Below are 22,856 nucleotides of genomic sequence, written 5' to 3'. Positions count from 1 at the left end.
TTTTGAAATTAGGGGAGAAGAGTTTTGTGTTAAGAAAAACCTGGTGTTGGTTAGGAAGAGTGAGGGAAGAGTGAGGAGTTAAGGTTAATGGCAAATGAGACTAAGAGGTATTCAGAAGGCTCTTTGGGGTTTTATGAGAATGGGAATATGTTAGAAACTGAGGTATAACATTCTTCCACCCCAGTTTCTTCCAAAAGCTTGAAATAGAAGAATTATTCTTTCTTTCCAAAAAATCTTCATCATTGTTAAGTAAGCTCTCTCTGCTCACCTAATCCCATAGTTTACTGCAAAGGAAAACCTAGGGATGGTTGAGGTTCCCTTTTTGCCCCACTGAATTCTAGGATGTGTCTTCCATGATGTGCTAGTTCTCAAGAGCAGCCTCACATACTATATACATACAGTTGTTATTGATAGTTTTCCTTTCTAAAATAATATTTTTATGTTTTTCTCTTTATAAGAGTTATATATGTTTATTTCAGAAAATTGGATGCTATAGAGACACATGAAAATTCCAGTAGTTTATAGTCCTAAGGTTTAGATATAGCTTCTATTAGTATTTGGGGAGTCAAACAGAATAGACAGTTTTGGCAGGGTGAAGTGGTCCCTATAATCCCTGCTTGGGAGATTGCAAGTTTAAGGTCTGGACAACTTGATGAGGCCCTTTCTCAAATAAAAAGGGTTTGCGTTGTTTCTCAAGTGGTAGAGAATTTGCTATCATGTCTGAGGCCCTGGATTTGATCCAGAGATGGAGTTAGGGGAGAGAAGATAGTTTTCCTTATTCATTTACATATTTCACTGAATACATATTCAGTGAATACACATGATCATTCAATATATTATTATTATGTTATTGATGACATTATATATTTTTAGAGTGCCCATGTGATTCTCTGTGGGAGTTTGTAAGATGGCATAGAAAACTGATTATTTTTATCCAAGAAAATTTTGATGAGTGATATTTGCATTAGATGTGCAGAGGTTCAGATTTTTTCTTAGGAAGATGTGGAAACCTCTATGCAATTAGGTTTGGTGAATTTGAGATGAAGTATTATTTTTATTTTATTTTATTTTTTAAAAATATATATTTATTTTAGTTGTAAATGGACCTTTATTTTATCTATATGTGGTGCTGAGACTCAAACCCAGGGCCTCACACATGCTAGGCAAGTGCTCTACCACTGAGTCACAACTCCAGCCCAGAAGTGTTATTTTTAAAGTATGCATTTGAGATATGATAAAAAGTTTGTAGAGGTTGTATCTTTGTCTGTAGATCATATTCACTATATTACTTCACTCTTGAATTGAGCATGTTTTCATTTTTGAATGTAAAAGCTTAATTTTAGAGCAGCTAGTCATTCCATATAGAATAAGATTAATGAAGTAAAGTCTTCTTAGAAAGGGAATGTTTAACCACTTGAGACAAAGCAGAAAAGTAGGGCACTTGGCTTCCTTGATTGGTTTGGTAGTTCACTTCATATTGGTGAGTACTTGGCTTCTAAGAAGGTGCAAATTATGCTTTCCTTTACTCTCCATGTTGAACTGGCTCTCTCATTTGTGATATTGTAAACCTTTTTGAACAATCATAAGCAATACTACTCATCTGAATGCTGTGGCTAATGAGTGCCTTTTATCTTTTTGATATTGCAGTTGACTCATGTTGACCAGGCAAGCTTCCAGGTTGATGCCTTTGGAACGTCATTCATTCTTGATGTCACGTTAAACCAGTAAGTGTTTGTTGAGCTGCCCTCTCTTTTGTGAGACACACATTGAATCTAATTTCCTATCTTTCTGTGAAATTTTTTCTTACTACATTTTAGTTATCTATACCAATTTAGTACTGCATTTAAAACTGTTTTATCTATTGACGAGAAAGTAGAAAATCTGGTCAATAATAAGAAATAGATATGCACTTGAAATGGCATAGCTGTAACAGAATGTACAATGGAGACAAGAGTTAGTTCAATATTATATGAAAATATATATGAGTTTCCTATGAATGACAGATATTAAAATAATACTTTGGGCATTAAAATGTCTTTCTGAATAACAGCAGAAGAGATAAAAGTATACTTTTTGACTAATGATTCAGAGAATCAGCTGTATGATATGTGATGCTAAATAATGCCTGGTGTCTATTTGATGCGTTCATACAGGGGCATGTTTTGTTGAGGCGTAGAGTAGTAGAAATATTCTGTATTTACAGTATGATTTTAGAAATAGTCAGTTGTTTACCTAGAATTTTAGACTGGAAGATGACTTTTTACCCCCTAGTAGTGAGGATTCAAACCAGGGACTTGTACATGTTAAGCAAGTGCACTAGCACTGAGCTCCATCCCCAGACTTGGAGGAGGCTTTTGATAGATCACTAGATTTAATCTTTTTCACTAATTTTTAAAAAATGTACTCAATTTCCTATTAAAAGCAAATGGGGAGAGACCAGAGTTCTTCCAGGCCTGAGTTTCTGGGCAGCGATGGATCACAGATTTACTAAAAGCATCTATACAACAGCTCAGGAAGACAGTTTTGAGGTCAGAAGATCAGACAGGTAGACCAAGAGTGCGAATTGGAACCTAAGCAGTCTAGAGTGGGGAACCAGCTATACTGAAGACTGTCAGTTAAATTTTTAAAATGATGTAAGAAGCATAGCTTGAACTTCTCTGAATAAATACCAGCTACTTGTGACCATTTAAATTTAAATTAATCAATTTAAATTAAAAAAAAATAGCTGGGTACAATGGCACATGCCTGTTGTCCTAGCTACTTAGGAGACCAAGGCAGGGGGAAGGTTTACTTGAGCCCAGAAGTCCAATGGACAACCTTGCAAGAACCTATCTTAATTAAAAAAAAAAAAAAAAAAGTAAAAATTTTGTTCTTGTCATAGTTCAAATGTTCAATAGTTATGTATGGCTAGTGGCTACCTTACTAGATAAGATTTGAAAAGCTGGATTCCTAAGGTGCTCCATTTCAGTGTCTCTATCCCATATCTCCTTTGTACTCATTATTATTAAATAGTCCCCTGTTTTCTGGTTCCTGACCCAAAGGAACTCTTTTGACTTTTTGTACTCAAGGGAGTGATATTTATTCATGTCCAGTCTGCTCAAACTGCCTCACTTCCTTGGAGAAATCTGAGTCCAAAAACTCTCTGTTCTCAAGGAGAAACACATATGGCCATACTTATCAGAGCATGAAGCTTGGAATACTGAGGGTGAAGCAAGAATTTTTTTTCCAGATATTGGCAGGAATTTGCACTGGACATTTTTCTTCTTATTTCGATGCAAATTTGAAATTACCAGGAGTATAGAGGATAAAATAATGGCATAAATGAAGTTTGCCTAGGCTGAGAAATATGCAGTATGTTGCTTTTCTTGGCTGGGGTTCTAAACAGTGGTGAGTAGGCAGGTTTTTATTTATTTATTTTATGGTTTCAGTGTCTGTCATTATTATGGTTCTATTGGTTAGGAGCTTGAAGGTAAAAACTGAATATTATCTTTAAAAGCTTTTTGTTGTTGTTGTTTCCTCCTTATGAAACAAGTCTAACACAGGGGGACAAGTAGATTTTTTTTTTTTTTTAATCTCGAGGAAAATTAAATAAGTCTATGTGTAGCAGGATTTCAGTTGCAGAATGGATCCAATAATACTTATTTTTAGAGTGGAATGGAAGGAAGAGTATCATTATATGATAAGCCTTCAGAATGTTTAATAAACAAGATTATCTACAACCAGATTATACCAGAGTTCAACTTTTGGTTGTAATCTCTACAGGAGGAAGATAAAAAATGTGAAAGGTTAAAAAGCAAAATGTACAGCTGGTTCTTGTTTTGTCAGAATGATGAATTTTTCTTTATCGGGTCATAATAATGAAATTTCACTCTTTGGACAGATATATTAATAAAACCAAACATATGGCTTGACCTGGCCTGGCCAAACTAGTCCTGAGGCTACACTGGACCTTTCTAGAAGTCTGCGAGGGGTGTTGTGCTTTATTGTGAAACATTCCTCAGCGGGAACAAAGAAGAACTCCATAAAGACATTTAACTATAGACCCTGAGAAATTCAGGCCAAGTCTTTTCCTATAGATCTCTCTCCTGTTTTTCCAAAGGTGAATAATTAAACTGCCCCAAACAATGAAAGAATATTGAAAAAAAATTTCCGTCAATCCTTTTATAAAAGTGACCTGACAAAAAACACAGGGAGACACACCCCACAAAGATGCACACCTTCCTGTGGACTTTGGCTGGTTGTTTTATGATGCAAAATATACAAGAAAATTATAAAGAAGGAGGTCATCATTTATAGCCTGTTTTTCTTTGAAAGACAAGATTGTGTTGTGCAGCTCTCAGATCTTGAATGATCCAACTCCAAAATTTTAACTGTATCTTACAGATTCTCACCCAATCATTTTCTTATTTCAGTCACAACAATACAGTTTTTCTCTCCCTCTATAATCCTTATAGCAGGCTCCCTCCAAAACACCCCTCATTTCACAGTGGGGATGGGAAAACAACTAGGGTAAGACATGATAGAAGATGGGGTGACCAGGCAGAATGGGAGGCATTATGGAAACAGTGGGAAGAGGTGGGAGAAAAGCAGGTACAAGGTCAGGCAAAGAGCTCCCAGGTTCTGTTAAAATGGGCAAGTTCAGGCTGGTCTTTCAATAAGGAGAATCATTTGCCGATTAGTCACCTCTGCCTGCTTTCCACTGGGGCCTTGAATTTGTAGGGAAAGCAGGAATCAAAGTGGGTAAAAGGGTATAGATTCAATTGGAATTGAAAGCTAGCTCTGAAAGAGTGTCCTTTATTTAACCATGCTCTATTTGCAGTGTGGTTGATGAAGATGATAAAAATAAGTGGTGAGGATAAGAGTATAATTAAATGATGATGTTACATGATGATGATGAATAACAATAGATCTCTCACTGTTATTAATAAATCTATAACAGAGTATCTTGCTGTTCCACTACATTCATTATGATGAATATTTATTTATTCAAATGTACATTTAATACAAAATTTAAGACAAATTCATGTTGACTAGTTTGCTATCCTTATTTTCATTTTGAATATACATAAATACATATATATATACATATATGCACAGTTATCCACATATGTGTATCTACATATATCTACACTTATGCATGCATGCAGACATGTGTACACACATATACACGTTTTTTTATGTCCCTACCTACTAAGTGCCTAGAGCTCTTGTAGACACTAAGCACTCAGAAACAAGGAAATAAGGTCCCCATTCTTAGGGAGCTTGCATTTGGAGTCAGTGACAATTAACATGTTAATTTTGAGAGTGACAGTGTTGTTAATAGAGTGCCTGGTGTGGGAGGTGCTATTCCAGCATGATTCTCAGGGATAGGCCATCTCTAAGGAGGTGTCCTTTGAATATAATGGGCCTTCAGGCAGAGGAAGTGGTCCTCAAGGCCCTGAGGCAAGAACAAGCTTAGCATGTTTGAGAGACAGAAAGATGGCTTCCGGAAGGTGGCACAGAGTGAGCCAAGAGGGTTATTAAATGAGGTGGGAAAAGTAGATAAGCCAAAATAGCTCAGCAACAGAAAGACTTTGGATGATAGTCTAAGCAGGGGCTATTGATTTCTCCGCACTCTGTTGCATTATTCACTCCTTCCCTGACTGACTTATGATCATTTATTCATCAGATTTGGTTATTCTATATTTTAATGTTATTTTCAAAGCAATCTCTTCTAAAGATCTATTCATTGATTTGGGAGCCTGGTATTATACTGTTTAATCATTGCTTTGCCATGTGTTTTAATAGCTGGTAGGAAAAAACCTCACTTTCTTTCTTTTTTACACTTTTCAACATGAAAGAATCTAATAATTGCTATAATACTAAAATGGCATCAATACTACAAATACTGTTCTCATAAGTATTAACTGACTATACTGAAAAAAGATTAAGTATCTAAATATAATGTTCTCAATTTGAAATATCACCAAATTAAATAGCAGATGTTTATAGTGAAAGATGCAACTCTGAAGTTTTCAGATTCAAATACCGATTTTTTTTAAGAGAGAGTGAGAGAGGAGAGAGAGAGAGAGAGAGAGAGAGAGAATTTTTAATATTTATTTTTTAGTTCTTGGCGGACACAACATCTTTGTTGGTATGTGGTGCTGAGGATCGAACCCGGGCCGCACGCATGCCAGGCGAGCGCGCTACCGCTTGAGCCACACCCCCAGCCCCATCAAATACCGATTTTTTAAAAAATTACATATATGGAATACCTAGAAAATAGGTTTAATTGGAACCTATAGACAATTTTATAATATTCATGAGCAACAATTTTTAAAGACATAGAGGGCTATTTTAATTTGGAGTTTTAACATCATTTCCCTTTAATGCTTTTGATTATAGCATGATCATAAACCAAAGATTCAAATGATTTCAAGGGGTTGTTGATACTATTTAGGCAAAATTTTTCCTGCACCAGTACTTTTAATATTGTGTCCATCAAATTATAACAACAACACAACAACAGCAACAACAGAACCCACAACTATACACAAAATGTAGCCTGTTTTCATGAATAGCACATTGTATAACAGTACACCAAGTTTATATTCCACCATCAAGTGTGGCGCTCTCATTAGTTCACTTTGTGATAGATCATTAAGAGACTCTTCGAATCCGATAGGTTCATCACAACCACTCAAAATGTCCAGTGAGAGATTGAACTGGAAAGAAATGGAAGATGCTAAACCTGCTGCACTATTGAGAATTCCATGTGTCTTTTAGTGGAGAAAATACACACTGTATTTCCCAGTGTAGAAAAATTCTTGGTTGAGTTGGATTTTTCCATTTTTTCTGATTACTAATAATTAAAAATAAATATTACTAATTCAAGGGGATGATTGAGTGAAAGTTCATTTTTCTTCACACAAGAACAACTTTCTGAAAAAGATCACGACTTTGAAAAGGCCCGTTTGCTGAGTGCAGCTGAATACTGTCCTTTAGCAGAAAGCCACGTCCTCTAGTATTTTCTTTAGTCTGCTCTATTGACAACCTCTCAGCCCCTCATCATTAGTTGTCTTTCACAAAATTATCATAGGTGTTTTCTCCTTTTCTAAAATGCAAATTCAAAATAATTTTCATCACTTCACCTTTGGGATTTTTTGGACTGTTGTAAATCTATTTTTAATTTGGGAAAAAGAGGGCATTTGTTTACACTATTGACTCTTTCTATCCAAGACTGTAGTGTGTTTTTTAAAAATATAAGTATTTTATATCTTTCAGTAAAACTTAATATTTTTGTTTTTATAGGCTTACACATTTTATGAAGCAAATTTTCCTGGAAGTTGGTATTTGCTTTTGTTTCTATATGCATCTGACATTTTCCCATCATATTTGTGATTAGTTGTTGGCGTTATATAAGAAAGCCATTGACTTACTGAATGTTCTAAATATTACTAATGGCTTTTGTTTCTCTTGGATTTGACAATGACATTATAGTTTGACAATGTGAATGGCAAATCATGAGAGGTTTTTAATTTTCAAAATGATACTTTTTATTACTATTTTTACACCTTAATGTTTATTCTAAAAGTTTTTAAACTGTGTAATTCAGTGATAATAGTAATTTTGTCCTGGTTCTTTTGAAGACAGAGATATCTCTAGTATTCATTAGGTAGAATGTAGATTACTGGTTTGCGAGAGCTAGTCTTTATTATGTTAGTGCAGCATCCTGCATCTTGTTTATTAAGTTTTAAAGGAATGACTATTTGATTTTATTAAATGACTTTTCAGTCAATTAAACTGAGCCTATGAATTTTCTTATTTAACTGTTATTGTGATTTATTATATCAGTGTTCCCCACTATTAAAAATTATTCTTAACTGCAGAGTACTCTGCTTTGCCATGTTGGATATCCTATATGTCACTGGCCTTCTCAGTTGTTAACTTTAAAATGGAATCGAACTTACTGTTTTTATCTAAATTATTATGGCACAAGACCCTTCTGGCCCTTCTACAGTAAATTACTTTCATCCCCAAGTGTTTCCCTTAAGTATTTCTGAGATTTGGTCTCTAGCCTTTTATCTTGCCCTTATATTGCTGCCACTGACAGATACCCTGCAGAGACCACATGATAGCTGCTCTTCTGGGTACAGCTGCTCTTCACCAGTGATGGTTACTAACATCTGTCACAGTGGTTACTTCCGGAACCTACACACTCACACACATCTATGGGCCTTCTTGTGGAGGGTTAGTGTCATCACCCGGAGAGCAGATGCTCTGATCAGAGGCAGGCAGAGAAAAGGGCAAGCCCTTTCTTTCCTTCATTCAAGGCACTTTGCATACTGTCTCAGGGTGAAAGCAACGGGGACATCTATTTTCAGAAAGCAAAGATGGACGATCTGACTCCTGTAGCTTGACAGTCCCTTTTCCAAAGCATGGCTTATTCAAGTTTAAACCATCAATGGTGTTGATAGCTGTTTTTCTATAAATGCTATGTCAGGTATAAATAGTTATTAAGGCTTTAGGCTTTCAGTTTTATAATCATTGTAAGGATGGAAAGAGTTCCATAATTCTCCTGGCTATGGTCTTATGCTCTGAAATGGATACTGGATTTTTGAAACTTTTTAAGGGTTAAGATTCTACCATTGACTGAATATCCTAAGAGACTTTATGTATACCTCACATTTCTTAGACCTTAGACAAAACATGTTTCATTTAGCTCGGTTGGTAGAGTGCTTGTTCTAGGTTGAACAGTGGTAGTTATAAATTGTGAATCCCAAAACTGGGCTTCTGCAAGTCTAATAACTCCCTCTCATAGGCAGGAAATCTTTTTTTTTTTTGCCACATGATTTATTTTTATTTTTTTTAGTCATACATGACAGCAGAATGTATTTTGGCATATAATACATACATGGAATGTACATACATCAATCATATTGTCTATTCTATTCTTCTGCCCTTCCTATCCTCCCTACTCCTCCCCTCCTCTCCCATCCTTTCTCTCTATCCAATCTAATGTGACACACTTTTTTTCTTCTTCTCCTCACAACATCATATATGCATTCTGTATAACAATGAGGTTCTCCTTCCATCTTCCGTGTAACTCCCCTTCTCCCTCCCACCTCTCTTCCCTACTTAGTGGAAGTCTTCTTCTCATGCTCTTCCTCCCTATCCCATTTTGAGGCATGAAATCTTTTGAGCTCAGCTCAGGGTTACCTTGGTTATTATTGGGATGCCTTTGGCTGCAGAGCCCAGAGCAAAGAGGAACTGGATTGGAAGATACTAGAAAGTCCATTAGAAATGCCTGGCAGACAGCTCAAGAGTCTTCTAAGGCAAAGACCACTACTAAAGCTAAGACCTGGAAAATTGTTTCTGAAGAAGTGTCTAGAAGGAATCTGAGAGGTTTTCAGACCCCATGGGCTAGAATCTTCTATAGGGTTCAGAAGGCTGGACTCCTGGGTGGGAGGATATTGTGCAAGGCTGGAGTCAGTCTTTTTATAAGGATAGACAAGAGCTGAGCAGGGTGGAGTCAGACCCCTGTACTTATGTTATTGGTTAGCTAAATGTTCTGCTTTAGGTTTTTAAAGTATAGCTTTAATACAAACATGCTGTCTTTTTAAAAAAATTTTTTTTTGTTAGTTGTTGATGAATTTTTTAAATTTATTTTTTAGTTGTAGTTGGACACAATATCTTTATCTTATTTATTTTTATGTGGTGCTGAGGATTAAACCCAGGGCCTTGCACGTGCTAGGCGAGTGTTCTGCTGCTGAGCCACAACCCCAGGCCTGATGAATTTTTTTTACTTATTTGTATGTGGTGCTGAGAATCAAATCTAGAGCGTCACACATGCTAGGCAAGCGCTCTACCGCTGAGCCACAACCCCAGCCCCCAGACATGCTATCTTTAATTTGATTATTTAATATGACCTGTCAATGTCTTTAGCACTACTTGCTCTTTTTTTTTTTTTAAAGGGAATCTGGAGATTATAGCACACTTATAAGGATATTATTTAAAGTGTAAATGAAAAATAATTATGATATTATTTAATATAATCAAGACTATTTATAGTTCTTAGTTTTCCAAGAAAAATACCAAATAAAGCCATTTTTATGCTTGAAAAGATTGATGTATATTTTTATTACAAATTTATCAAATGAGTCAAAAATACAATTTTCTAGATATAGTCAATATTTTTAGGTGCATCAATGAAACTTGTAATGAAATTAGCTGTTTTTACATACTTAACATAGAAATTGTTTTCAGTTTTTATAACAATTAGGAGACAAATTAAAGATCATATCATCAGTTAATTGCTATTTTCCTTTCAGGTGTCAAATGATTGAATCTTGCTCAATTGTCTACTGGTGGTAGCAACATAGATCAACAAAAGGGAACTTAACCAACTACAGTGAATTGAATTCCCTAAATATTAATGTTATTTAAGTTTATGACAATGGCTGTTAAGATATTGGGTATCTTGGGGCTGGGGAAATAGCTCAGTTGGTAGAGTGCTTGCCTACCATGCACAAAGCCCTGAGTTTAATCCCTGGCACCACAAAAAAAAAAAAAAAAAGATATTGAGTATCTTATAAAAATAAAATATTGGGTATCTTTTAATAGCTCTACAAGGTAAACTATCTAATTTGGGCAATTGAAAACGTGTTCTGTAATAGCTATATTTGTTTTTTTAGTAAAATCTTTATATTAAAGTGAGGTATAAGGTACATGCTTATCCCAGGTGATACCATCTGCACAGAGCTGACTTGTTGCTCTTTGTCTCTGAAGTATTTTCCTTATTATGGGTATATCAATCTGTTACCACACACTGTGTATATATGTATATTCTCTTATACTTCATTTGTTGACACATCTTCTCAGCCAGTGAGAGCTGGTGTGGCAGATTGTACTGTACACCCTTGTCCCATGAGCATTGACTGTCATCATTTTCAAGCATGGAGTGTGACCATGTTATTCTCAGTTGACTCTTATTTTGTGTAAAATTGAACAGTTTTGGGCCTACTAATGCTAGATATACTGCAAAGAAGCAAAGGTTAATATCCTAGTTATTTTTTTAATATTAATTTTTTAGTTGTAGTTGGACACAGTATCTTTATTTTATTTATTTATTTTTATGTGGTGCTGAGGAGCGAACCCAGGGCCTCGCACGTGCTAGGTGAGCACTCTACCTCTGAGCCACACAACCCTGGCCCAATATCCTACTTATTAAAATAAAAGTTTTTCTAAGGCTCAAGACTCCTTCTGGAAACTGGTAGAGAATAAAGGTCAGTTTGAATTTCCTCTTAGGAAATGGCCATGGAATACGTAGGATAAGAATCCACAGGGAGCAAGAGACGGTGCCATGTTTTTGAGGTTAGGAAGGGGGTCACTCACACCATTGCAACTTAGTGGCTTGGTCACAGTTGTGTGAATGGTAGCTATGAGGAACTTCAGCTAAGTTACTGTTATAAAGCTATGGGATTTTGCAGAGAAAGGCACTGTGATGTCCCTCTGTGAGGACCACTGTATAGCAACCCCATGTAGGGCCTATTCAGTTAGTGTGCTCCTATTTGCCTGGCCACATCCCTGGCACTCAAGGATAAAAAACTGAAAACCTGATATGGAGGTGTGGTTCAGTAGTAGAGCTCTTTCTGAACATGCACTAAGTTTACTGGGTTTGATCCCCAGCACTGGGGAAAAAAAAAAAAAAGAAGAAAAAGAGAAAGAAATTTGTTTTAAGATAGGTTACATATTAAGTTAACATTTTATGAAAAGGTATTTGCACTTTGATACAAGTCATATTTTCATATTTTGTTTTAAGAAAATCTTATGATAATTTGCTGCAATAATTATTTCACCTTAACTTAGGTTTATCCAACTCAGAGAAGTTGGAGAAATGGGGCCTGTGGAAGCCTCGAGTTTATCCTTTGTCTTGCTCTTGTGTTTTTCTCTGCCTTAGATTCTAAGGGGGTCAGAAATGGTAGAAGCACCAGGTGACTCTCTTAAATTCAAAAGCACATATGGGAGGGGAGGGTGCATGGGGGCAGGGATGATGGAGGAATGAGGTGGACATCATTACTCTAGGTACATGTATGACTGCACATGTGGTGTGATGGTCCATCATATACAACCAGAGGGGAAAAAAAGTTGTGCTGCAAATGTGTACAATGAATTAAAATGCATTCTGATGTCATATATATCTAATTAAAATCAATTAATTAACTAATTAGAAAGGAAAAAAAAGCACATACGGCCACTTTTCTTTAGTCCTGGTCTAGAGAGTTTCTCCACTTTGTTCTTCTAAAAGAGAAACTGTAGTCACAGAAACAAAAACATGGAATATGTTCCTAAAACAATTGGTTTATTCTGTCTGCTCAAGGGAAGAAAAATTTGCAAATGAACAATTAATTCTACTGTTTGTTCTATTGTATGCATATGCTTTATTTGCCAGAGTCTAAAGTCAAGATTTATGCCTAATCATGAAGAATTAAGTGTAAAGTAGAATTTATATGTTCAGAGTTCAGTACAAATTGGTTCAATCTTTCATATATTTTATATTTAGAGCATTCAGCATTTTATAGTCAGAGTTCTTACTGATGACCCTAGTACAGACTAAGATCCTGAAATATCTTTAGAAATAGAAGCAAAAAAACTAAACTATTTGTGTACATGTTTATTATTATTGTATTCACATGTACTATTAATACCCTCCTATATGCTGGTTGATAGAAAATTCATAACATTTTGTTTTCTTTGATACTGTTTTTAATAGAGATGATAAGTAATTTTAAAAAGTGAACTATTTCCCGTTTAAATGCATTTGGGCTGGTTGCTGCTTAACGTGTGTGGCTTAAAACTGGAATGTATTGGAAGAGAATTTGTTTTAGGCTTCTTTTTTTAAAAAAAAAAATCTTTGTTTTATTTATTTATTTTATGTGGTGCTAAGGATTGAACCCAGTGCCTCACACATGCGAGGCAAGTGCTCAACCACTCACCAATTCATCCACTGAGTTTCTGTGGAGCACCCACCACTTGCTGGACACTCCGTTAGATTTTGGGGTTTTTTGTCCTCAAGTACATGGCAGCCTGGTCTGGGTAGAGATACAAACAGTGATGGATGGGTTGTGACTCAGTGGTAGAGCACTTGCCTAGCATGTGTGAGGCACTGGGTTCAATTCTCAGCACTGCATATAAATAAATGAATAAAATAAAGGTCCATCAACATCTAAAAAATATTTTTTAAAAAGAAATAACCACCCTGACTTCGGTGATAATCATTTCAATGATTTTTCTTTACAGTTTTATCATCCATATTTTCATCACTCAACAGAAAGGTACCTTTCTCTCTCCTAAAAATTTAAAGGTAGAATGGAGTTGCAGATTTTTATGCAATATTTACATTCAAATGAAGTTATTGATTATTCTTTGTGATGCTCAATTGTCCCCAAGTTGACTAGTGGGAGCCTTTGGTTTCAGTGCCATTTTGATTTGACCCATTAATCCTTAAATGCTTCTTTGCTTTCTGAGACAGCAAGAGAGACTTCTTGGTTTTGGGGACAACCAGGTTGGCTTTTTATTTTATAATTGACTTCTAGCTTCTTACGGTGACTGGTTTATAAGCTGATCATGGTCTTCATTTTGCTGTTTGAATTGTATATCATTATCTTCTCTACTTATTTCATGAGAAAGGCCAGATGACAGCCTTTACTATTTCTTATTGTTAATCAAATATTGAACCAACAGGAAACATTAAAAAAAGCATTTCAGTTCTTTGACTTTTGGGAAGATTGCCTTACACATATTAATTAAATTGATCTCAGATATAATTCCTTTTAGAATGCCATGGTGGTTAGCATAGGTGGAGATCAAGGTACTGATCAACATTTTAAAGAAACATTAGAATTCTAAGGAACAAGTTCTTACTATTCCCCAAGATTGAAACACTCTTGAAACCCACTAGTGAAATACTGAATGTCCTTATCGCTCACAACCATATGACATATGATCAGAGATCTGTAAGCCCTAAAGTTACTCTTGACCATGTGAAGAAACATGTTGTTTGGTGACCTAAGTACAAAATGATAAAAAGCTGTAATTCTAATGATATGACCTAGGGAAGGGATGAACAGTTTTGCCCAATAAAGGACTTCAGATAAAACTTCACAAAAATGGAGTTGTTTTTTCCTAGGTTTTAAGCTGTGTGAAATTTTACTAGGGCAGTGGTTTTCTAAACAGAGGAAAGAGAACAATGATATGGTGATACTGCCCTGGGGCAGAGTTGCATGAAGCTTAGGGAGCTGGGGAGGGCTGGGAGATAAAGCTGCCTTGTTATTCAAGTGAGAATGAGATCTTGATTGCCCTATTAAGGACTTCACTTCATTGGTAATGGCAGACTGTCAGTGTTTTTAAGTGAGTTTTAGAATCAGTAGTATTTCCAGAAGGATAACTTTGATAGCAGTATAGAAGTTTGATTAATCATTTTAAAAAAAATGCCTGGTAAGGTCTGAACTATTTAATAAGCCTACTTTGATTAGTGTTTTTTGAGTCACAATTTAATTCCAGATTTCCATAGGTAGTATTGCTTTTTAGATCTACCATAAATAGTGATTTTACTTATTTGTGTTATGAACTTGTTTTCCTATAGCACATTTTGACAATGTTTTGGTCTGAAAGGAATAGAAAAGTCTAACTCAAAGAATCCTGAACAAAATGAGATTCCTGTCTCACATAACTGCGAATCTAGACCCCAAGAGTAACTCCAAATATGTTCCTTTGCCAGTCTTCTGTCCAGAAAAGATGAAAAGACACCTCCCCCTTCTCTGTCTCACTTGTAGGAGCCAGACACCTTTTTATTAAAACTTTTGAAACCTTATTGGCCATAATTGAGTCAATCATCCTCCTCCTGAAGGAGGAGGAGGAAATTCAGCCCTCTGCTGACCTAACTCTGAACACCCTAAACCAATAGCTCAACCTTTGGCAAAGGGAAAAGATGCCTTTAGGATTAGTTGCTGCTAACTGGGATCATCTTGAAGCTGGGGTGAGTTCACCCAGCTCCACCAGAAGAGAGCATCTTGGTCCAATTAGTTTCTGCTAGCTGACCGGTCAGAGTTCTATAGCTCTAGAATATGGAGGTGATTTTGGAGAGATAACCAACAAAGTCTGACAAAGAGAATTTTGGATAAAGGTGACCTTGAAAAAATTAATGGATTTGAGCACTACTGTAATATTGCTGCTAAGTTCATTCCACAGACTGGCTGAAATGAGAACCCTCTGTGTACTAAATATACATCCTTTACACTTGATCTAAGAGGAGCTCCTGTTATTAAGAACAGTGAGTCATATGACAGTAAAACTGGGTTTTTAATTGAATTCTCTAATCATTGATCATCCATGTATATCTTATTGTTCATATCCACTGAGATCCTTAAATAACATGCTTTTAACATTTTTTCATTTTAGTAACTTTTGCTGTAAATAATCAGATTAGAAATATTGAATTTCAGGGTGCCAAGAATAGTTCTGGGCACCCTGAAATCCAGCCTTCTACTGACTTAACTCTGGAAACCTCGATCTAATAGCTTCCTTCTGTGGTTAAGTCAGTATGCCTCAAGCCATTCTTGTCTGCAGTTAGCCCTTCCATCACTACACTGGCTATGTGAATTCTTTCTGTCCCTGAAGTGCAGTGTGATCCCCAGATACCTTGGGTTTGTTATAATTTTAATATGCAGCCATGGTTGAGATCACTGGGTTAGCAACACCTGTTCTCTGATAAATTAATCCATTGTGATGTGCTGGCTGGTTCTAGCCCCCTTCTTTGTACATGTATGTGACTTTTTAGAGATATTCTTGTCTCTTTGGGATAATTCCAAGGATTGACTATAAAACAGGGTATTTTAGGACAGGTAGGAGGATAGGGTAGGATTTTGAGCACCATGATAGCTCTTCAACTTCACTGTTAAACATACACATATACACCCATGTTTGTGTCTTCCTCAAAGGGTGATTTGAGCTCATGAACTCATATTGACACCAGACTTCTCTGAGAGATCCTGGACACTCAAGCAATAATATTTAGGGAAAGAACATAAACTATTAATTAGCACCTAATGAAATTATTAATAATGTTAGCCATGAAATCTTCTATATTTTGATATAAATATCATACTAAAAATAACCCTTATTTTTTTTTTACAGAAATGATTTTGTAGTTTGTATTAATTGAAGTCTCCTCCACAGTTGTAAAAGTGGTTGGTTGATTGTCATTCTTAAGCCAGGTTGTCTGTGGACATCTGGTATCATTGTTGTCACTTAAGTTACCTTCCCTCATTGCTTTCTGCCTCTCTGGGTCTAATTTTATGTGAATCTTATTTTAATGAATTTTATTCATTAGCTCTTTTTTTTTTTTTCAAATGTGCTTTTTTCTGTCTCTGTTCATACCCTGATTCCACTACTAAAACTTGTAGTTCAGAGTCTAATAGACGACAAAAGCTCAACATAGGTGACAGAAGGTGCCAGTTTTCACTTTGCCATGTTTCATGTATGTATGTATGCATGTATGTAGAGTACTGGTGATTGAACCCAAGGATGCTTTACTGATGAGCTACATCTACAGTCCTGTTTTTTTTTTTTTAATTAGTGTTTTATTTTGATACAGGGTCTTGCTACCTTGCCTAGGTTGGCCTCCAACTTGTGATGCTCCTCCCTCAGCCTCCAAGGCATGTTCCACCATGCCCGTCTAGTACTTTGTATTGAAATGTGCAAACACACAAACTTCCTGAAGTTCATCATGAGTAGATATTCTTCAAAGCCATAGTAGCGAAATGGCTTTGAAATAGCCCTTCCAGCAATATTTTTTTAAAGGCCTTTTATAACTAGCAACACATGGTCATGGATATGAATACAAGAGGATTTGAGATAAATAACAGATGTTGATATATCCCTCCTTCTGTAAAAATTATCTTGGGGATCACAGTGCTAAAATGGAATGGCTACAGTTCTCCCTCGCGTACACTGTTGGTTGCTACTGGGCAATGTTCAGAAGGTCTCTTTTTTTTTTTTTGAAATTCAGAAGGGCACTTCTCACTGGCCATACACTTGCTGCAAACCTGCCCCTCCAAGGACATTTACTCTTCTGGATGAGTCATCCTATCCAAACAAAGTTTTCATTGTATCTTCCTCATTAGCTGAGTTGCTAACCCAGTGATCTCAACCATAGCTGCATATTAAAATGATCTCTCTTGTGAGTTTAGAAAACAACCAATATCTGGGTCCCACCCCAGACCAACTAGTGAAGTGTCTTCCCAGTGTGATCCTTGGACCAGCAGAGTCATTTTAGGAAATTGTTGGAAATGTACATTCAAGGTTCTCACCTACAAGTACTAAATCAGAATCATTGATGAATGGGACCCAGAAAACTATGTTTTAACAAGCCCTTTGGCTGATTCTGATTTATGCTCAAGTTTAAGAACCAATGATGTCACGTTTTTTTCCTCCTAACACTCACATGCTACAGTTTCTTCTCACTATCTTAATGTAGTCCAGACCTTAACCCTATACCTATATGCTACTCCTCCCCTTATATCTAGTCCATTAGGAATTTTTTTTTGTTACAGTTCAGTAATTAAAAACTATTTCACTCATTCTAATAAAAATAATATATTCTAGAAATCTTGTTAAAAAACCAAGACCATTTTTTTCCCTTTTAATTCTGGCCAATATGAATTAGATCAAAGAAGATTCCTACTAGAACTTATGTTGCTTCCTTTGAATTGAGGTGTTATATTCTTGAGGTAGAAAATTGTGGATCAGCCATTCAGTTGGTTACCAAGGATTTATTTTGAAATAATAGGGACATGACCATGGTACCAGGTTATTATGGATTTTAGATCCAATAGTAGATACAAATTTCCAGAATCTGTAATATAATAGGGGAGGAAAGGCAACACAACAGGAGACTCCAGGCAGCAGATTTTGCTGGTTGGTTGACTAATGTACTGTTTTTTGCATGTCTTAGTTTTAGCTGCCATAACAAAAATACCATAGATTAGGTACCATGAACAACAGAAATAAATTCCTCACAGTTCCAAAAGCTGGCAAGACCAAGGTTAGTGTTTTTGCTTATTTTGTCCTTGGTGAGGTCCTTCTTCTGATTTGCAAATGACAGCAGTCCAGGGGTTCTTTACCACTTTACTACATTCCCAGCCCTTTTTTAGTTTTTATTTTGAGACAGTGCCTCACTAAATTGCTGTGGCTGGCCTTGAATCCTTCTGCCTCAGCTTCTCAAGTCCCTGGGATTTCAGGTGTGTGCCACTGCATCCACTTGCATGTGTTCTTATATGGCCACTAGTTCCAACTCACTCTCATGACCTAAGCACAACCCAAAGGCCCCCCCTCCTCACACCACTGCATTGGAAATTGGGATTTCAGTATGCGAAGTATGCCAGATACCAACATTCGTTCTGCAACGCTGAAGGAAATATTATTGGTACACGCAGCCTCACAAGATCAGTTCAAGGGTTTGTATGAAAAAAAATAGTGTATAAATTCTGGGGTCATCTAGGCATCCTGTTGTAGATATTTTGTTGTGCCAATTGCAGATGTTTGATTAAATGGTCCATACAACCAACAGAGAGGGAAGGTAGTCAAGTGGCTACTTATGGACTCCATAGTCAATCAGCCTGTATTCAAAATCTATTCCAATTACTACTTGTGAGACTGTGGGCAAATTAGTTAATTGGTCAGTGGCTGGATTTCTCCACTAGTAAAATAGGGATGGTAACAGTGCCTGTTTTATAGGGTACTTGTCAAATATAGTGGTTAATACATATGAAACATAAAATAAATAAATTGTTCTGAATCCTTTCTGTGTATTTTTGAAATCTCCAAAGCTCTGAAAATAAAAATTTTATAAATTTGAAGCAACATATTTGGCATTGAACATGGTATTCAACTATACATGTATTGGTTTTGTATTACTGCTGTATTGATAGCCACTTAAACCAACAAATTTACCATCTCACTGTTTCCGTAGGTCAGAATTTTGGGTACAAGCTGGCTTGGCTGCATTGTCTGCTTAGAGTCTCATGGCCTAAATCAAGGTGTTGTTCAGGATGTGCTTCTTTCTAGAGGTTCTGGAAAATAATCTGCTTCTGCATGTTTTTAGATTGTTGACACAATTCTGTTCCTTGAAATTATAGGACTGCAGTTTCCACTGCTTTGCTGATTGGTGGCCATGGATTGTCCTTTGAAGGTTGCTTGAATTTCCTGTCTAGTGGTGCCCTCACTCCACTAGCCAGGTTAAGTCCTTCTCACACTTTGAATCTCAGCCCTCCCCTTCTGGCTCATTTCTCCTCTGCCATCTTCTCCCACCAACTCTTATGCCTTCCTCTTCTGCTTTTAAGGACTCATGAGATTATATTTGGCCCACCCAGGGAAATCCAGGATAATTTCCCATTTAAAAAAATTTTTTAAAGTTGTCAGTGAACCTTAATTTAATAAAATTTATTTCTTTGCAGTGCTGAGAATCAAACCCAGTGCCTCAAATATTCTAGGCAAGCACTCTACCCTTGAGCCACAAACAACCCTAGCCCTGGTCTCTCTATTTTAAAGTCAGCTGTTTAGTAATCTTAATTCTGTGTGGGAAATTTCTTCATGCAGTATTAGATCAGTATTGAATAACCCAAGAATGGGAATCTTGGGGGACATCTTCAGACTTCTGTCTAGTATGATACATTAGACTATTTGTATTCTTTATATCAATTAGCACGATTGTCATTTTTGCACAGAAATATTAGTATGTTTGATTGTAGTTGTTATCCTTCACTGTGCTTGGGGCATTAAGTGACACGTGATATATGCACATGCTACCTTTCTAAAATTAAATAATTTCTAACTCCAAAATACTTCTGGCCCCAAGGGTTGGTGAAGGGATTGTGGGCGTGTTATAAAAACTTGCTGGTGAAAGATATTTTTGAAAGCATTTATATTTATATTTTAAAATACTGTGAAGTGGTACATATGTAGCACTCACTACTTGAGAGAAAGGATGTTAATTTGTTCTCCAGATTCGAATTTAGAAAACTAAAATGGACTTTGGAAGAAAGGTTCATTATTTTAAAGACAAAGAAGGCAAAGGATGGAAGTAACATTTATGCAACATTGTACAATTCATGTTACACACAGTCAGAATGGTGGGGTATGTCCTTAATTTAATCCTCATAACCAAAGAAGCTGTTATTTTCTCTATTGTGCTGGGGTCAAGAATCAGGGAGACTAGTTTGTATAGGGTCAATATGTAGAAATGAAATTTGAATTTTGTGCTTACTTCAAAGTCTACTTAATTCATCAAAGAATGGTGGCAGATCTGCAATTCAAACTCTAGTCTTCTGTCTCACCCTAAAAGCACCTGAATAGCCATTTTAAATACATAATTCTGTGTTTACAAGTGTCTTTTGAAATGTTTAAAGCATTTAAAAACTTTTGGCAAGGGAAACTCATGATGCTTGGTCTGCTACCAAAATTAATTTTCAATTGAATACTTTCTATTGGATAAATCTTTATTAAAAATTATTTGCCATAAAATGTCATGTCTCAAAATGACAGTTTACCAAGTTAATAGCCACTAATGAGTCCTGGAAATAATGGTGCATTAAAATTTTTGGGGGGGGAGGGAGGGTTCAGGGATTGAACCCAGGGTCACTTAACTACTTAATTCTTTTTATTTTTTATTTTGAGACAGGGCTAAGTTGTGTAGGGCCTTGCTAATTGCTGAGGGTGACTTTGAATTTATGATGCTCAGCTTCCCAAGCTTTTGGGATTACAGACAGGTGTGTGCCACCACGCCCAGCAATAATGCATTTTTGATACTGGAACATTTATTTAGATTCAGTCTTGTTAAGTAATGCCTTATTTTATTTTTTAAAGGTATCTAGTTGGCTATTCCTGCTATATAAAATATTCTCTTTTGAAAAATAAACAGCTCTCCTGCTGCTTTATGTTTAAACTCCTCCTCGCTGTTTGGGTCTCTGTTTTCTCTATGTAGTAAAGTGTTGACAGAAAGCAAGAGTACAGAGAGATAAAAATATGCATCAATTAGAACAGCAAATCACAGTGTGGTTTTCAAGCTAAGTATTTTAGTAAGGGCATGAGAAACACAGCTGTAATAAGTGTCTGAATAGGAATTTCTTTTGAATTGTTGCTAAAATGGAACCTTATTTTCATTTTATAGTTGTCAAAGGGGATCAAAAACTGGAAGAGGCATACATATTCAGGATCATGCATCATTTTGAAAATAAATGTGAAATGAAGATTCATGATGTTACTAATGTCTTCATTCTGTTCTTTTTATTTTGTTTTTATATCCACAAAGAAAATAGTCTAGTTTTGCATTATTCATTATGATAAATTATAAAAAGTCTTGGTTTTGAAGGACCAACTTCATGATCCCCCAAAATATATTTCAGCTTACATGACATTTTTTTTAAACAAAGATTACAAATGAAGCATTGAGATAGATGCCTATACTGAAGATGACTTGAATATTTGTCCATTTAGACTAAAGCTTAGGGAAATTCTTTACTTTTAGCAGTAATAAACACAAATAAACACAATTTTAATGGACTGTAATATGTCTGAGCTAAAGGAGTAGAAAGGCAGAAAAGAAGACCATGCCTTTGTTTTTACCCTGACCTTAAGGAAGGTGATTATCCATCTCTTTCATTTGCTGTTTATTATTTGTTTTTGTTTTACAGACAGCATTCCAGGTGGGGCACTGATGGTATTATCTTGCAATTGCTTCTGTTTTTGGGAATCAGGATTGAGATTGGTTAGATTTTATGTGATAACTTCCAAAAAGATCACTTAGTACTCTGATGCCTGCCTGTCTTTACAAAAGGAATAGAAATATATGAAGAAAAACAATGTAGAAATTTTGGGACGAGATAGCATGAAAGGCAGTGGAAAACCAAAAAAGTTAATATTTAGGAATAAATAATTTCCTCTTGTGTATATATCTAGTGTACCATTGTCTCTTCACAAAGGTGACTAAAACTCCATTTTTATGTCTGTGTGGTATACTCATTCCAAAATGGAAAGATGAGATTTTGAACTTTAATGCTAAATTGATGTATGGTACACTGTATATTGCCACTTTATGTTTTTTGGCCAAGCTTACAGTATTGTATATACTGAACATTTTCCCATAAGTGGTAGCCTAACAATGTCTGTACTTCAATCAACCAGCCAGTAAGTCCTATAGAGTCTAGCCCTTAGATGAAGAACTAGAAAGGAGCAAGGGCTCACACTAGATAGTTCTATAATATATTTACAGAAAGGAAAAATTATGACAGAGCAGGGACTCAAAGATGCAGGTTTGGGCTGTTGCTCGTAACTTACTAGTTATATAACCTCAGTCATTGCCGTTATAATCTCTCTGGGGAGGAAGGGGGTCAGTTCTCTTGACTTTCAAATGACAAATGTTCTTGTTCTATTTGACCTAGAAAAGTTTTTGTGAAAATGTAATGTTACCAACTGTGCCACATGTGAACTATGATGTGTATGCAGATGACATGCAGATGACAACATTTTAACTCAGATTAGCAAAGGAAAGGATTTATTGACTCACTCACTCGTGAGATCCAAAGTAGTGCTGCTTTTTAGTCTACAGTTCTCTGTTGCTTGACAGCTCTTAGTTCTGCTGTGTTCCATCTTTAGTTTCTAACTCAGTGTACACTTCATGTGCCCTTATGTTCAGCCCAGTAGGGAGGACTGCCTTCCTGTGCCCTATTATCTCAGTCTCCACTTGAACCAGCTCTGATGGAGTCACAGGCTCATTGCTGGTTCAGGCACTGTAGCCAGAAAATATGATGTGGCCATTGGCT

The 22,856-nt window shown here is 36.1% G+C and overlaps 1 protein-coding gene across 18 annotated transcripts in view; it reads left to right on the top strand.

Moving 5' to 3' along the window:
• Positions 1–22,856, top strand: part of Adam22 (ADAM metallopeptidase domain 22) — a 218,676-nt gene that overhangs the window by 33,032 nt on the left and 162,788 nt on the right. For all 18 annotated transcript variants that reach the window (XM_078040466.1, XM_078040465.1, XM_078040475.1 and 15 more), the window contains exon 3: positions 1,648–1,724. In XM_078040466.1, coding sequence (XP_077896592.1) covers positions 1,648–1,724 — 77 coding nt within the window. The remainder of the gene's footprint in view (positions 1–1,647; positions 1,725–22,856) is intronic.

This window comes from Ictidomys tridecemlineatus, chromosome 2, assembly GCF_052094955.1.
Source record: "Ictidomys tridecemlineatus isolate mIctTri1 chromosome 2, mIctTri1.hap1, whole genome shotgun sequence".
Classification (NCBI taxonomy): domain Eukaryota; kingdom Metazoa; phylum Chordata; class Mammalia; order Rodentia; family Sciuridae; genus Ictidomys; species Ictidomys tridecemlineatus.
This window is presented reverse-complemented; position numbering and strand designations above follow the sequence as displayed.